The 15,065-nt window shown below is 41.0% G+C and overlaps 1 protein-coding gene across 6 annotated transcripts in view; it reads right to left on the bottom strand.

The window, feature by feature from the left end:
- Window positions 1-15,065, bottom strand: part of dock10 (dedicator of cytokinesis 10) — a 65,322-nt gene that overhangs the window by 44,198 nt on the left and 6,059 nt on the right. For 4 of the 6 annotated variants that reach the window (XM_013274780.3, XM_019345091.2, XM_019345092.2 and 1 more), the window contains exon 1: window positions 1,062-1,507. The exons of 1 other annotated variant lie outside the window; for it this stretch is intronic. In XM_013274780.3, coding sequence (XP_013130234.1) covers window positions 1,062-1,220 — 159 coding nt within the window. In that variant the 5' untranslated portion in view covers window positions 1,221-1,507. Of the gene's footprint in view, window positions 1-1,061; window positions 1,511-15,065 lie in introns of those variants that run through there. One more of the 6 variants, XM_025898165.1, reaches the window with a different exon arrangement.

The following is a 15,065-nucleotide window of genomic DNA, read 5'->3' as shown; positions in this document are numbered from 1 at the left end:
GCTTCCAGCTGCACATTTTACAGCAAGATTTTGGCAAAGCTGCTGGCAATGACAAATGTCTCACTGTGACCTGGAAACACAACACGCTGGTGAAAAAGACTAGTTAATGCAGAGCAAGTGCACTAGTTTCAAGCACAACCTGGCCTGAATAGATCAGCTGATGCTCCTTTACTCGCAGGAATCTGCTGACTAAGATGATTTTGCAAAGTAAACTATTGTGACTCTCGTTTACTGCAGAGACCAGAAAACAGGCACCAAAAGAGAAAGGGTTTATGGAGTGGAGTGAAACGGGGGGAAAAGGAGAAACAGAAAGGGGGACTGTAAAGATCCCTTTTCTGCCAAATGTCTAACATTTTTTCCACTGGGCTTACAGAAACTGGGATCACAATGGGAATTAAAAAGAATCTGGCCAAGACAAGCTGGTGCAGAGACCAAACAGATGGCTGACACGTAATGAAAACAGTCAGAAAGGAGAAACAAGTTATTTTTTTATTTCATTCATTCGGCAGTTCTCTTATCCATGCAGTCATAGATTCTTTCATGCAGTCATTGATTCACTCAGTCAAACATCTCCCACCCAACATCTCAGTAATGGTTTTGTTTAAATAGCTATTTTTATCATCTCCTCTGTACACCATACGCAGAGAAAGCAGATTTTTTCCCACAGAAACTAGATTCCTTATGTCTGACCTTATCAACCCCCTCTCTAGTCTCCTCTTTCCATTTCCGTCCTTTAGGCTCTCAGCTGTGAGGGGAAAAAGCCAGGCCCCAATCATTGATCATATATCAAAAGCAGCAAGAGAGACAAAGGGGGTAAAAAAGCGAAGCAATTAAAAAGAGGGCAGGAGGCAGAAGAAGTCCAAAAGTATGCAGAAGGTAATATTACAAAACAGAGAAACATAAACAAGAATTTTACCTTAAGGTATTCAATAAATATGAAAATCTGCAAAAATATTTACTGTAATGAAAAACACAATTACACAACAGGAACATGCTGAAGTTCCCACTAACTGCCCACACATGCATGCATGGAAGCTTGAGGTGCACTTGGTGCTGGTTACCATTACAACGATGGTCAGAGGTGGGGTGGTAGTGGTATAACCTTCTAAGGTGGGCGTGGCAGCATCCATTGACAGCTGGTCCTGTCGTGAACACATGTGACCGCAGTCGGCCCCGCCCACTGAGCGCAGGAGCAGTACCACACTGGCCGAGCAACCCATAATCCAAAGCTGGAGACTCCAAGTCCAGCCTGTCCTGACTCCGTCTGGCAGTGTTAGCTTCACCTGAACTGAGGCACAGCAGTTTGCCCTGAACAGCTCAGTTCAGCCCCTGGTCCAGCCAGTGCTGCTGTACTCGGTTCAAGCCCAATGCAGTAACTAAAGCTCCATCCTAAACTCCCTGTGCCCGTCCCAGCTTTCCTCTCCAATTTCACTTCTCCCAGTCCTGCTTTGACAGTTTTGTTTTCGCTGAACTGCTCTGCTCCGGTGTCCCGCTCCTAATGCTGCTGAGCTAACACACTGGCAGCTTTACATGTCTCTCCCTCTCTCTTTCCCTCTTCTAATAGACACACACACACACACCGACTGCAGCTGTGCATGGTTCAGCCCAGCCGGGCTCATCGAACAAATCAGAGTCAGCAATAGGAGTCAGCTGACCAGAACCAGCTGCAATACACACAGACTCCTGCACACACAAACCTACATCTTTTTTTTTCCTGATTTTCATTCTGCTGCTATGTCCTTCTCCATTTGTCTCCCAATTACACCAGTCCTTTTCAAGTCAGAGCTCTACTGGCTCTGTTTGTGTTATTGCGGTTTATGAGCTAAGCCACAGATATGTTATCCTACATTCTGGTTGATTAGGTAAAATAAACTGTTGCTTTTTTTTAAAGAAAGAGCATAGTGATTGTGATGTGTAAGCATTTGTTTTCTACAGTACATCCTGCATAATGCTCCAAAGTGGAGGTTGGCAGAGAGTGAGGTTCAGTGGAGAGAGTTGTGGAGTTGTGAGAGAGGCTATTGAACGAAAAGTGGATGGAAAGTGGGAAGTGGGTGGCTTTACGGGCAAAGTCTGCAGAGGGCTGCAGAGAACAGATGAGAACTTCCATTAACTTTAGCACATAGGTAGGTATTGGGACACCAAGCGAAGTATTCCACATAAAAAAAATCTATTAAATTACTTTTAGCTGTCTCTGAGTGCCAGTGACGATCACTTTTGCCGTTTTTTTTTTCATGTCGCCAAAACATCTGGTCTTGCTTTATTGTTCATGTTCCATTTTCACAGTGTTTGGCTTAACTGAAAGAAACAAAAAATGTGTATTCACAGAACGAAATGGTTTTCATATGTTTTACAGCAATTTGAAATTCTTCTTATTATAAAATCTTCTTTGTTTTTCTTGCCAGTTGAACTTGCTGAACCAGAAGCAGACCAAAATATAGATTTTAGGAAACTATGCTTGTAACTATTGTCAGGCAAAGGTTGTTGAAGAGGAGTTTTGCCACTTTTGTGTTTGGTTTACTGTTCTCTGCCATTTTTGTCAGTTATTATCACTATAAATGTTACATATTTCAAAAATGGAGCTGAGCTGGGGCAAAGTACCACTAGCTGAGAGGCTGAGATAGACAAGAATCAATCGAGAAAAAAAAAAGAGTCAGAAACAGCACTGTTTTAGCAGCGTTTATGATCGTTGCCCTCTTTAGTTTTAGAAGAACAACATCACGAGATTCGCTCTATCTTTCTGAGAAACTGAGAAAACCGCATGCTCATAAGAAAGTGATATGTCAATCACCAAAAATACACCCTAAAGCATGACCTGCATCATTGCCTAGTTTATGGCAACTGTTACACAATTAAAGTTACACAATTAATATTCATGCGTGAAATTAATTATCATGCATAAAGTCTCCAGGATGTCACCTTCCGCCCACAGAAATTGGTAAGTGATTGAGAAAATGGATGGATGGACAATTAACCATCCATTTTCTCTTAGACCCTGAACTAATGTTTGAGACCATTATCTCATTAGGAATGTGTTTACTGGGGTCAGTAAGCAAATGAACAGCAGCATTTTCTCATAGATTTCTATAAAGACAGACTTGTTTTTATAGACAGAAGAGTTGCCCTTGAATACACCTGAGTATTCACCTTTTAGACTATACAGTCAGCCTAAAGCACCTTCTATTCACTTCTAAATATAAAGCACTAAATAAATCATAATAGCAAATAGTTAGTGCTCCTTAGGAAAGAAGGCAGATTTGAAAAAGTAATTTTCCATGATGGGCGGCACAGTGGATTAGTGGTTAGCACTGTTGCCTCAATGCAAGAAAGTTGCCGAGTTTGAATCCACGGTCTGCTGAGGCCCTTGCGTGTTCTCCATCTTTCTGCATGGGTTTTCTCTCTGTGCTTTGGCTTCCTCCCACAGTCCAAAAACAGGTTTGGGGTTGCGTACATTAATTAGGCATTGTAATTCGATTTCCCGTCTTTCTTTATTAGCCCTGCAACAGAGTGGAGACCAGAGTATACTCTCTGAACAGGTTCCAGCCCTCCCTATGACCCTGAATTGGACAAATGGATGGATGGCTAGAATATTCCACTACACTATAACCAATCAGCTCACAATGTTGCATATTTGAAGCACTGCGATAGGAAGAATAGCACCATGGGTCACATGGGACATTATTTTACACATTCTATCTTTACTATATAATAATTGGGTGTGTTTATGTATAAGCCCATCAGGAGAATTATAACCAGGAGACACATAATCTACAGGTTCAGGCGTTTGCACACTCCTAGTTCCCTGCAGAGTGTAGGCGGTAACCATGGTGATGTTGTTAAGTCATGATTAAGGTCATTAATGACCGTGTCAGAGTGGCAGAAAAATCACACCCCCCACCCACATAAATGCTAATTATTATAATGCTTTACATAGCTAAATATAACACGTTGTGCACACCACAACACACAAACACAAAAACAGACGCATAGATTCTTGCACGTACTAAATTACAATTCCTCTCCCACACAGTGTACAAATATTAACATGCCCCACTCAGTAAGAGATGACAGTGCATATGACCAGTACAATGTACTATGTGGAGAGAAACATTAACCGCACCCACCACCGCCGCCTCTCTGCTTCCAAGTCCCCTGCCTCTCGCTGAAGGATATTCAGATGAACATGCCTTATAGCAGCGCGGCTATTACACACAGAACCACAGAGATGGGCTTTGTTTGTATGCCAGGCCTCCACAATGGTCCTGTCATGAAAATATGCCCACACAGCCATGCCCTCTAGTTGACAGAAAAGTCTCCATGTTACACAGCTATCTTGATCTTGTACTCTCATTTACTCCTTCCACACACTTTCAAAATGTTTCCAAATATTACACTTACGCTTCTGTAAGTACGGTTCTACTAAAAGGAGCAATTGCACATCTACGCTAACAAGTGCTTTCGAACTATCCTCTAAAGAGTCTAAGTAAATGTTTGATATTTTTAAATAATGACATGTTATATTTACTGACATTTCTTTTGATAACAAGGTGATTAAAAATATCAAAATGTTTAAAAACTTTTTTGTAATATTTATTTCCCACGATTTGATAAAACCTATGCTATAAGAAGCATGTAACACTAGGAGAAATGAAGCGTGTTGGTTTGACACTATGATGTCTTGTATTATTTGATCATGCTTTATGGGTGTTTCACTTCACTTTCTGTCTTAAAGGAGAAGGAGAGATGATTTAACTTGGAAATTAAATGCTATTTTTGACGGCGGCTTTAGGAGAAATAACAGAAGTTATTCAGACACTATTGGGATCACACATAAGCTAATCAGTAGCCTGTAATTTTTGGGGATTTCCAAGCAAAAACTTTTAACCTTTTATAACAAGTGGTATTGGAACGTTGTGGCTTACTAACCTCCTGAATTGGAAATGGTGCCCGTCTATTTTTATCTTTGCGATATGTCTTTACGTATGTCTGACTGTATGTGTGCTTACATGTGCTTTTGTAGGGTTATATGTGACTGGGGTTATGTTTTGTGCAAGTTTGAACTTTTATAATAGATGACATCACTGGGGTGTGCAGGGCAGTGTGCTGCCATTTTTCTGTGGAGTTAATGTTTTCCAGCTGTAGAGCCTCAGTCTCTATAACCCCTCTGCAGATTTGTTACTCTACTAAAAAACACTAGAAGTGACAAAGCAACAGTTTTGCAGGTTTAATGACAGTGTGCATGCTGCAAACACACAGAGGTAAACTATTTTAGCAAAAGACAAACATGAGCCATTTTACAGACTTCGAATACCTCAGCCAACTAGGCCAAGTAGGAAACCACAGTCCATTAAAACTTCTGCACACTGCCTTGTAAGCAGTTAGCTCTGCTATAGTTAGGTTCCCTGTAGAGCTGGAGGCTGACTCATAGCAGCCGTGTTTGATGTGGTGCAGAACTCTAAAGAGTTTAGTTGGGAAAACACTAACCTGTTCCCATGGATACCACAACAGGAAGAATCCTGTCAATCAAGGGCACTTGGCTCTCAACAGACTATAGCTTTGCCCCTGGCACTCATAGTGCAACTAGAGCAACACAGGGTCAACCTCATTGTTGCTTAAACAGCCCTCCTCGTTCTCACACAGCAAGCACACGTGCAGGGTTTCACTTGTGACATTCAAAGACCTGAGTAGCTGAAGTAGGACAGAGTCAGGAGAGGAATTCTTAAGGCTCCAAGCCCCCAGATAAATACGATGGGATCACTTTCTTAGGAGTTTGTTAGGGGGATAATTTAAGGAGCATTTTTTTCTGCACACATATGTTTCTGCAACATTTGTTCAGGTGACTTGTGGTAGTTCTTGAAAAGGAGCTTGCAGCAGAGAGGTGCTAAGGGGAGATAAAGCAAAGAAAATGTTTGCAGTTTCAGGTGTCGCTGTGTAGTACTTTTACTAACATTAATCACATGATATCACTTGTAATAGTGCTTTTTCATCCTGATGTTCTGTTCTCAGTAAAACCTCAGAGCTCGAGTGTGTCACCGCAGCACACCATCACAACACAAACAGGAAGACACACGAGATCTAAAGTGAGAACTTTTTTTCAGCTTTTTTCGACAGTGTTTTACGCGGCTGTAGAAATGCACAGTTTATCCCCAGTTTGCAGCAGCTGTGGCCAAACAATACCTGAAAAGAATGCATTCTTAACAAAGCTGTAAGACCATCTCAAGGAGGTCGATTTCCTTTCCGCCACCTCGCCCTGTGCAATCTACAGGGTAAAGTGATTCATGTGATGAAACAGACTGCCCTACTGCAAAACTGCAAAACTGCATCACAGCTCTCATTTGTGAATGTGCCTGTGCAGAATTATTGATCAAAGAGGAAGATACTGCGGACTCTTTCACAAATTCTGTCTGGCTCTGCACTGAGCTGGGTGAGGTTACAGGAAGCACTGACTTCAGAGCTACAACACACTGCCAATGCCATCTAGTGCTGATGACTCAATACAGCAGCCTGTGTGGCTGATGAGGAAATGCCACTCCCCACACTCCCGTGGTTGCCCTAGTCTATAAGAAATGACCTCCAGGAGGCGCTCTGTGTCAGAGATACTATCTGGTCCTCTGGCAGCTGGTTTGTTTAGAAAAGGAAGCTATTAAAATGTCTTAAACTGAGAACTAAACTCCTGAGGCAGGAGGGATGTTTGGGGGAGGGGACAAAAGAGTAGATGAGACGGAGAATATGAAAGAGAGACGGGTAGTGAGGAGCAGCTGCCAGAAAATAAGCTGCATTGTTAAAAATGACAACTATTTTCTTAGCAGCCAATTATCATACCCTGGGAAGAACCCTTTGCATAGTATACATGTAGACATCTGCATTTATAGGTGCGGCATTTGAACAGGCCATCATCTTTACAACAGTGAATAATAAAAGAAATAGAACCTGACAGTGTGAAATTAGAGATAAGAACTCATCAGGGGTGTAATTATGTATAACATTATTAAGTGAAAGGGAAAGCTTAAAGCTGCCTGCAAAGATTGAACTTTTAAAATATACTTTCTGTTTATCGCATTATTTATAGAGTCATATGAAATATAACAAGATGTCACTCACAAAAAAAACTACCGTCAAGTTGTTAAGCCACCAGATGCTGATATTCCTCTTCTTGTAATTAGTTCTTCATGTTAGTATCGACACTTGTGTCAGCCATGCGAAATAATTCTCTCTTAAAGCTTCCACTTGCGATACTTTTAGCATCTTATTGTCTCCTTATCTACTCTGTAAATCCGTTTTTTTAGCTGGCGCTTATTGGAGCTAATGGTAAGGACACTAAAAAAGGTAAAAACAGCATACACCTGTCCTCCGCCCTGCTTCGTCCTCACATGCATGCGCTCATTCTCACATTTGGAAACATGCATCATAAGACGAATAAGAGACATATAATTAGGCAGCCATGCAGGCAGAGCGGCAGACAGACACACAGCTATACTGTCACACAGCTTGTGTCTCATTAATTCAGTCTCCCACGTGGCATCTCTCTCTACGTCTCCCCGCTGTTCTCTCCTTCCTCCCCTCCCTTCCCCCTTTCCCTGTCTTGTCTGGCCACAGCAGTCAAGCGTGAACAGCTGAGATCACCAGCTTCCTATGCGCTCAGCAATAAATATTTGTGATAATGCACATTGATCTGGGTGAAGCGGGAAGGCTTTTTATACTTTGTTCCTCCCCCCCTCCTCCCAAATCCTTTACAGTATGTTTCAATTCTGCTTTGTTAGTTCGTGTTTATAAATGTAGATAGCAGAAGCTCATACAGCAAGCGAGGCTTAAGGTAATGTGAGTTAAGAAAAAAAGAAAAAAAAGACCAGCCCTTTTAAATTTTGCTTCTCCATCCAGCAGAGAGAACATTAATCACGAGCAGAGACGACCCTTCGCTGCTGAGAGGGGAGGGTTTGCCAATATTAATCTGTTCATCAAAACTTGATATTACTGGAGAGAGTGCTACAGCAACATAATGAATTCCACTCTGCTACAGTAGTCGTAGTTGTCCTCACTCCGGACTGCTATGTACCCTTTGTTCCTCTGTGATCCTATCAGGACCATTTACACAGCTGTTTGGCCTCTCCTATTTCCTGTCCAGGTGAGGGAATCTCCAACCAATGAGACACTTTAATGATTTCTTGAGGCTAGCCAAATCAAACCCTGAAGTACCCCCAAATCCGAACTCTACTCCCATTGCAGCCTGGCCCACTGACACTAGGAAACCGTAACTATTCCTTGAGCCATTATCCCTAATGATTTCTGTTTCCTGTAACTCTGGTACCGTAGCTTGAAAAATGTGTCCTTACTCTGAACTTGCCATATTCATCCTAAATCGGGCCCAAGCTAATATTTACTTTCACGCAGCCATGCCAGAGACACATACCAGCACAATGGATAGCGTGATAATAAGCTACTGGGGACATAGACAGAAAAATAATATCAGCTTCATTCTAGGCTAATCAGTGAAAAATCACACCTCATATCAACCCCCAGTCTAAATCTTCACTGTTCTAGAAAAGCCCATGTGATTGCCTGAATTGCAATAAATCATTCAGTAAGAACGCCTGGATATGACACCTACACAAAGCCTACATGTAACCTCTGTATAACCTCTAAACCAGCGCTAACAGTCTACCAGATGCCCACTCAGCTCTGCTCCCTTTCCCCGAGGTCCCAGTTTAGAATAAGGACGCAGCTGTTCTTAAGACTTTTCCTCATGCACTTTTAAATGTGCTATCCTCCCTTACCTTTTCCCCTTTCCCTCTTCCCTCGTCTCTTAAAAACTCAAAATACCTCCTCTGTCTCTCACTCTGCCCCAAGCTTTTCTTTTCCTATTTCTTTTGCAGATTCCCTCTTTGGCTCTTTGGCTGACATTTAAGCCACATAAAATTGACGTGTCTTGTATGCACAGAGAAAGATACAGAGTTAAGGCACAAACTATTAGGGAGTGCAAATGCACAGTAAGCCAGTAAATCCAAAACAGAAAATGAAAAGCTAATATCAGCAATCACCAAAACCAAAAAAAACCCCCAAAACAAAAGACCGACTACTGAGATTTTGCAGTCACGTTACCTCTAACCATGTGACATTAACTTGTTGGTTATTTCGGACATGTGAAAATCATGGTGATAATGAAGCATCGAGTGAATAGGGCTCTTCCAGCAGCTGTCTGATAGCCACCAGTCCCTGAGTGGTTGCAAGTGGTTGCTGCAGGTTGATGGCAGTTGCTGGGAAAATGACTGCTGAAGTCCAAAACATACAGACCTTGGAGTCCAGATTCTACAACCCTGGGAGGTTTTTGGCGCAGTTCCTTCTTTGCATCTGATTTCACTCAGCAAGAGTCAGCAACTTCCAGGAACCGCTGCCAACCAGTCAGATTTTCCCCTAGCAACCAGTGGTAGTATCATGTCCAATATGATAGAACACTCTTGAACAATGTGACGTCATCTGACAAACCACACTATACCATAATAAGCTATTTATTATTTTTCTTTCACTTCGATTACGGTACGGCCAGCTCACAAATATATTTCAGTTTAAAAAGCAGAAATACTGACATGACGTAATGTAACCTTAACAAGAACCAAAATGTAGTGACAAAGATAACAATGGTAACGAGACAGTAAACCCTTTCAACCTTTTTAAAAACTCCCAACAAAAATCCCAACAATTAAAAAAAAAAAAATTCCAACCCAGTAGATGAATATCTCAATAGTGTATTCTGTAAACTCCAGTCAGCTTTGGAAACTATAAGCCACCCTGTTTACAGTCTTTGTGCTAATTTAACTGGTTCATGGGAGTGCAAAATTCCTGCTACTTTCCAAAGTGTGAAGCAATTTATTTTAAAGATAAAACTTTGTTGGACTTTTTTTAAATGATTGTCCGTTTACTCACCAAAAAAAGTAGCTTTATAACAGATTCCTAATTTGATTAAATGCAGCTTAATGCTGCTTATAATCCATTATAAACTGGCATTAAAAACTCAATTTAAGTCAGTTCGTGTGTATGTGTGAATTTATGTTGGTATCTATTTTGCTGTCAAATGGTGTAAACAGTAAGGCGGGATTACTGCTGGGCACAACCAGAGTAAATAGGAAGAAAAAACTCCTGAAGGATTCAAACATCTCAAAAAAACATGTATGTTTGTTAGCTGATAGATTTTAAAGATGTCTTCTCCAGCTGGTGGCAGTTAAAATATTATTCCATGCTGCCAATTTGCTGCTTAATTAGATCACTCCTGGGGTGTCTCCATCTTACCCCCTTCAATCATTGAAAAGAGTTAACGAGAAAAAGTCCAGATCTCATATCAGCGCCTCAGAGTGCAAGTAAGTATGCAGATACAAGAGGGCGAAGGCAGCAGAACATGGGAGTCGAAGGGTAGCAGAAGTTGCATATTCAGGCCTCCTACTCTGGAATGCAACATGAAGGAGAGAGACAACACTGCAATTCACTCACAGAGAGTCACTGAACTATTCTTAGAGCAGTATGTGAAGTGGACCCCCAACACCATCAACACCACACAACCCCCACCGTAAGGACTGTGACCAGACACTGGACAGACAGGAGCTGAGTGTCTTACTGAGGTACGCGGCAGGATGGTGAGGCTAAACCAAGAGCTTTAGAAAAAGAGAGGATAAAAGTCGAGCTCCAGTGAGGCAAAGCCTGGTCGGCTAAGTCTAAATAGAGCAGTTCACTGGCTGTGAAGCCTTTCCAAAGAGCCTATTGTAAACGCACACTGGCACAATGCACGGAGCCCCGGGGACCTCTCTCGCTCTCTGTCACTCCTCCTCTCATGTGACCTCTCACAAACACTGACATACAGGCAGGCACATACTTTCTCTCTGCCCACTTTTCCTACCTAGACTAAACAGACATTTTTTTCTTCTAATACAATTCAAGAACTGGCAGTCTGAAACTACAAGGCTACGCGTATGACATAAAAAAAGAAAAAGAATTTCCTGTGCTCACAGCCAGCAAACGCTAACACTACTGAGATCAATGTGCAGCGCATCATGCAGTTCAAACAGTGGGTGAATTCAGTAGAAGTCAGCGTCAGCAGTGACAGGCTCAGATATTTTCTCTTTGCTTTCATTCCTCTGTCCTTGCTGAATGAGTCATTGAGAATATCAGAGCTGACACACACCATGGCCTGGCAGTGCACGTTCCTACTGTCATTTGGCAAACGAGACTGAGTCGTCAGCCATAGCCATCTCTCAGTCATAACAAATGTCAAAGAGCTATTCATCCCCTCTAATCCCTTATACATCCAGCATATACACTACTGTTCAAAAGTTTACAGTCAACTTCCCAGGTTGTTGAAAGAAAAGTACATTTGTAATCATTAATTTGAATTTTTTATCATCCAGTGGTGCAGTACTTTAGCTAATGCAAGTTAATCACATTTCCTGTTACAATTTTGCTGATTAAAAAAGGTAAACAAATCAGCTAAGTATGTGTAGCATCGGCCTTTATAGCGTCAAAGTGGGTAAAAAAAAAAAGGGTGAGTTGTCTGTGGAAAACTGAGCCAAATACATTATAGTCTAGTTTGAGAAACAGAAGCCGTACAGGTCCTCACCTGGGAACCTCATTGAATGGTATCCCGCCAAAACAGCAGCCTCAATATCAACAGTTAAGAAGCAACAGAAGGAAAATGGCCTTCTAAGAAGAGACGAAAAAGCCAAATCTGAGACTAGTCAATGGAAGAAAAAGATTAGGGCTGGTAACAAAATACAGTCAATGGACAAATGAGACTGAAAAATACATATATGCAGAGAAATTTAAATTTGAGGTTTCTGGATCAAGAAGACAAACTTTTGTGAGGTTTGGAAACGATGCTGAATGAGTGCCTGAAGCTGTCTTTTAAGGATGGTGGTAAAGAGGGTCACTTTTGTACAGGATGAAAGGAATCTTGAACAAGCAAAACTTCCGCTGCATTTTGCAAAGCGAAGCCATACCCTGTGGAAGCTGTTTGATTGAAACCACTTTCCTCCTAAAGCAGGACAACAACCCAAATCACAGCTCCAAAACTGAGCTTCTGATTATTTGGTATGTAGGAAGTGCCCATCAAACTAATCAGAAAAAAGCTGTGGGAGGGGCTTCAAGAAGTCTAGAATACCTCAAAAGTCAAAGTCAGTCTTTAAGACTGTGACTGCTGCAAATTTACTAAGTAAAGTTTGAGGCGAAAATGCTTTTTCAAATATCATTATTTGTAAACATGAAAATATTTACACATTACGTCCTGACATCTTCAAGAACTAGAGAGAAACCCAACTATTCACTTTGAGCAAGCATTTAGGGACAAGTGACAAAACGTTATCTTAAACAGAAAGACGTGTCGGCAAGGAGGATCAAAGAGGGCAACAATCTGCATTTACCTCTGACTCAACATAACAATTTTCAACCAAAGGGCAAAGTAATCCATGGAGACTTGGGGAAAGGAGTGAGGGCGTCAGGAATTTTAGACAATTAGGGAACTTAAGTTTATAGGAAAAGCAAGAGCAAAAAAAAAAAAAAAACTAGATAGAGAGGAAAGATTTACAAATAAATGAGCTAAGTAGTAAAGGAGGAAGGGATGCTACACAGGTTGAAAAGATCAAATATATGTAAAACCTGTAAAATAATATAAACCTATGTGAACACACAGCTATAGATTTCTTAGCATGAGATATAAATAACAGAAATGCTACAGTATGAAGTGTGCAGAGGCACAAAACGCAGAGTGTCAGTGAAACAAACATGCAGAACATCCTGTTTCACATTGCCAGACACTCTGACACTTTCACAACCTCTGACACTTGCTATGCTATGCGTGCAAACTGAGACTGAGATCAGCCTTGTTGATTAACTAAAACCTGGTCTAACCTTGCAAACAAAACAAGTGCACATGCAAAATAATTTTTCTCTTACCACCAAGCCTATGCTGTTCAAAGTCATTCAAAGTTAATAGGCATGAGCTTAATATCTTCAATCTGACACACCTACATGGAGACAAGTTTACATTGAATTGTGTAGCTAACTAAAACACGATGTCCACAATGGAATCCAGAAAGGGCACATCTTTAAAGTATCTCCTTTAAAGATTATGATTTTAAAAAACTAAAGACAAAACAGTGAAGGTTGAGGTTACAACTGCCAAGGTGGTGAATGTTGCATCCTACGAGACTCAGACTGTGGTTCAAGTAAAAAAAAAAAAAGTATTAGCATTGAAATGTCTTGATGCATGCTCAATCATCCAGGTAAGTAGATCCCAAAAGGTTGATTCTGTTCATCTGGACGTAGTGTTTTCAGTGGGAGAAACGCTTCGTCACTCACCCAAGTGACTTCTTCCACGGAAGAACGTTTCATCACTCACCCAAGTGACTTCTTCGCCCTGGGTGAAATTGAGTGCAAAGAAGGTGCTGCAACAGAAACCTCCTAGTTATTGCTTTGGTTGCTAGCAGATTAGTCGCCTCTAATTATTCATGTTGGTCTGCAAACACTTGCTAACTACTAGGCAAATGGTTGTTTCTAAACCTGTGTGGCTGGGACCTTATTCACTTGACCCTACATTATTGCCATGATGAAAATCGGCAACAAGTTAACATCGCATAGTTAGCGGACACATATCTGCAAAACCTCAACAGAACTTAAACGACCCTCAGGCTTTACCTCTGTAAAAACTTTGCTGATGAGTTTATGGGCAAATTTTGGACATTGTGGGAAATCCAGAAATCAAGATTATTTGGACTATGTTCATTGGCTAATGGCTCTTCAGATCCTGTTTCTTCACATCCTCTTTCAAAACAGCATGCTGATGACGGGGATAACACAATTAGGATTTCAAAACAGTTCAGAAACGGATGGATGACATCAAGGAAGTGACACCCATCTTTCATACCATCAGTTGCCATGATCACTACAGAGTATGAAATGTCTTTATATTCTGTCATGTGCCTTTATATTAGTAAAGCGTGAGAAGTCTGAGCAGTTAATATTTTCAAACAAAAAACTCATAGTAATTACAGACAGTTTTATTTCATGTCACATGAAAATATTCAAAGCAGCATATGTTTTAACATGTATAGAGTGCCCTTTAAAAATGACTGAATAAATAAAAAGTCTTAATACGCTCCACTCCAGCAGCACTGTTATTACTTCAGATTTATTTCCATGGTGTGTGTTTCCTAAGCATGATTAATGTTATACACTGCCATCTATTAATGTTAATTTCGGTGTAATTGGGGTTTGCCTTAGGAGATCATTTTGCAAACACGGTCATTCACCCAGATGTATCTTGTTTACCTAACAGTTTCCAGGTAACGGCCTTGCGCTCATTAAAAATGTGGCATTTGCTTCATGAAATTTCATCATTGATTTAACTGACCCGCTTCTCTGCTTTTTTTTGACCATGTTTAATATTCTAATTCATAAAGGCTGTTGGTCCGACCTCAACCATAAATCCAGATAATCATTATGTAAAGTCTTGCTTTAATGGTTCCATTACAAAGTCGAGAGCCAAAAGCTCCCCTCTTGATTGTTCTTGTTGGAAGAGTCTCTTTTCTCATGCTGCCTTTTTTTTTATATATACACGCAAAAACTGCAGCATGATTTCCAAAACCCCAACTTATGTAAGAGAATGACTATTGGCAGGCAAGGAAATGTTATCTCTGCTGATTTGTAAAGCAGCTTTATGTCAGAGTCAGTGGGAATAAAGGCAGCAGCGCAGCACTTCTAGCTTCTGCTGTCAAGTGTGCAGAACTTTCCTCACAAACTCTAACAGTTGCACTAATGTCCAGTGGGGTGGGGGTGGGTGGGGGGTGCTCCACTTCTGCATTCAAACAACTCAAAGAGCCTAATACAACTCAAAGAATACAAACTATGCCAATACTAAGACACCATAAAATGAGAAAACACTGCAACTTAAAAGTGCTAAACGTAATATCAAACACATCTACATGCAAACTCATGGATGGAGTGTTTATGAGACAGGAAAGTTTAGAGTCTGAGTGCAAACTCGTTTGGGAGGGATGGCAGAGATCCTGTTCTCTTCCTCTTCCTACCCATCC

The sequence above is a fragment of the Oreochromis niloticus genome, linkage group LG14 (genome assembly GCF_001858045.2).
Source record: "Oreochromis niloticus isolate F11D_XX linkage group LG14, O_niloticus_UMD_NMBU, whole genome shotgun sequence".
NCBI classification, from domain to species: domain Eukaryota; kingdom Metazoa; phylum Chordata; class Actinopteri; order Cichliformes; family Cichlidae; genus Oreochromis; species Oreochromis niloticus.
Note: the sequence above shows the minus strand (reverse complement) of the source record. Positions and strands in the feature narration are given on the sequence as shown.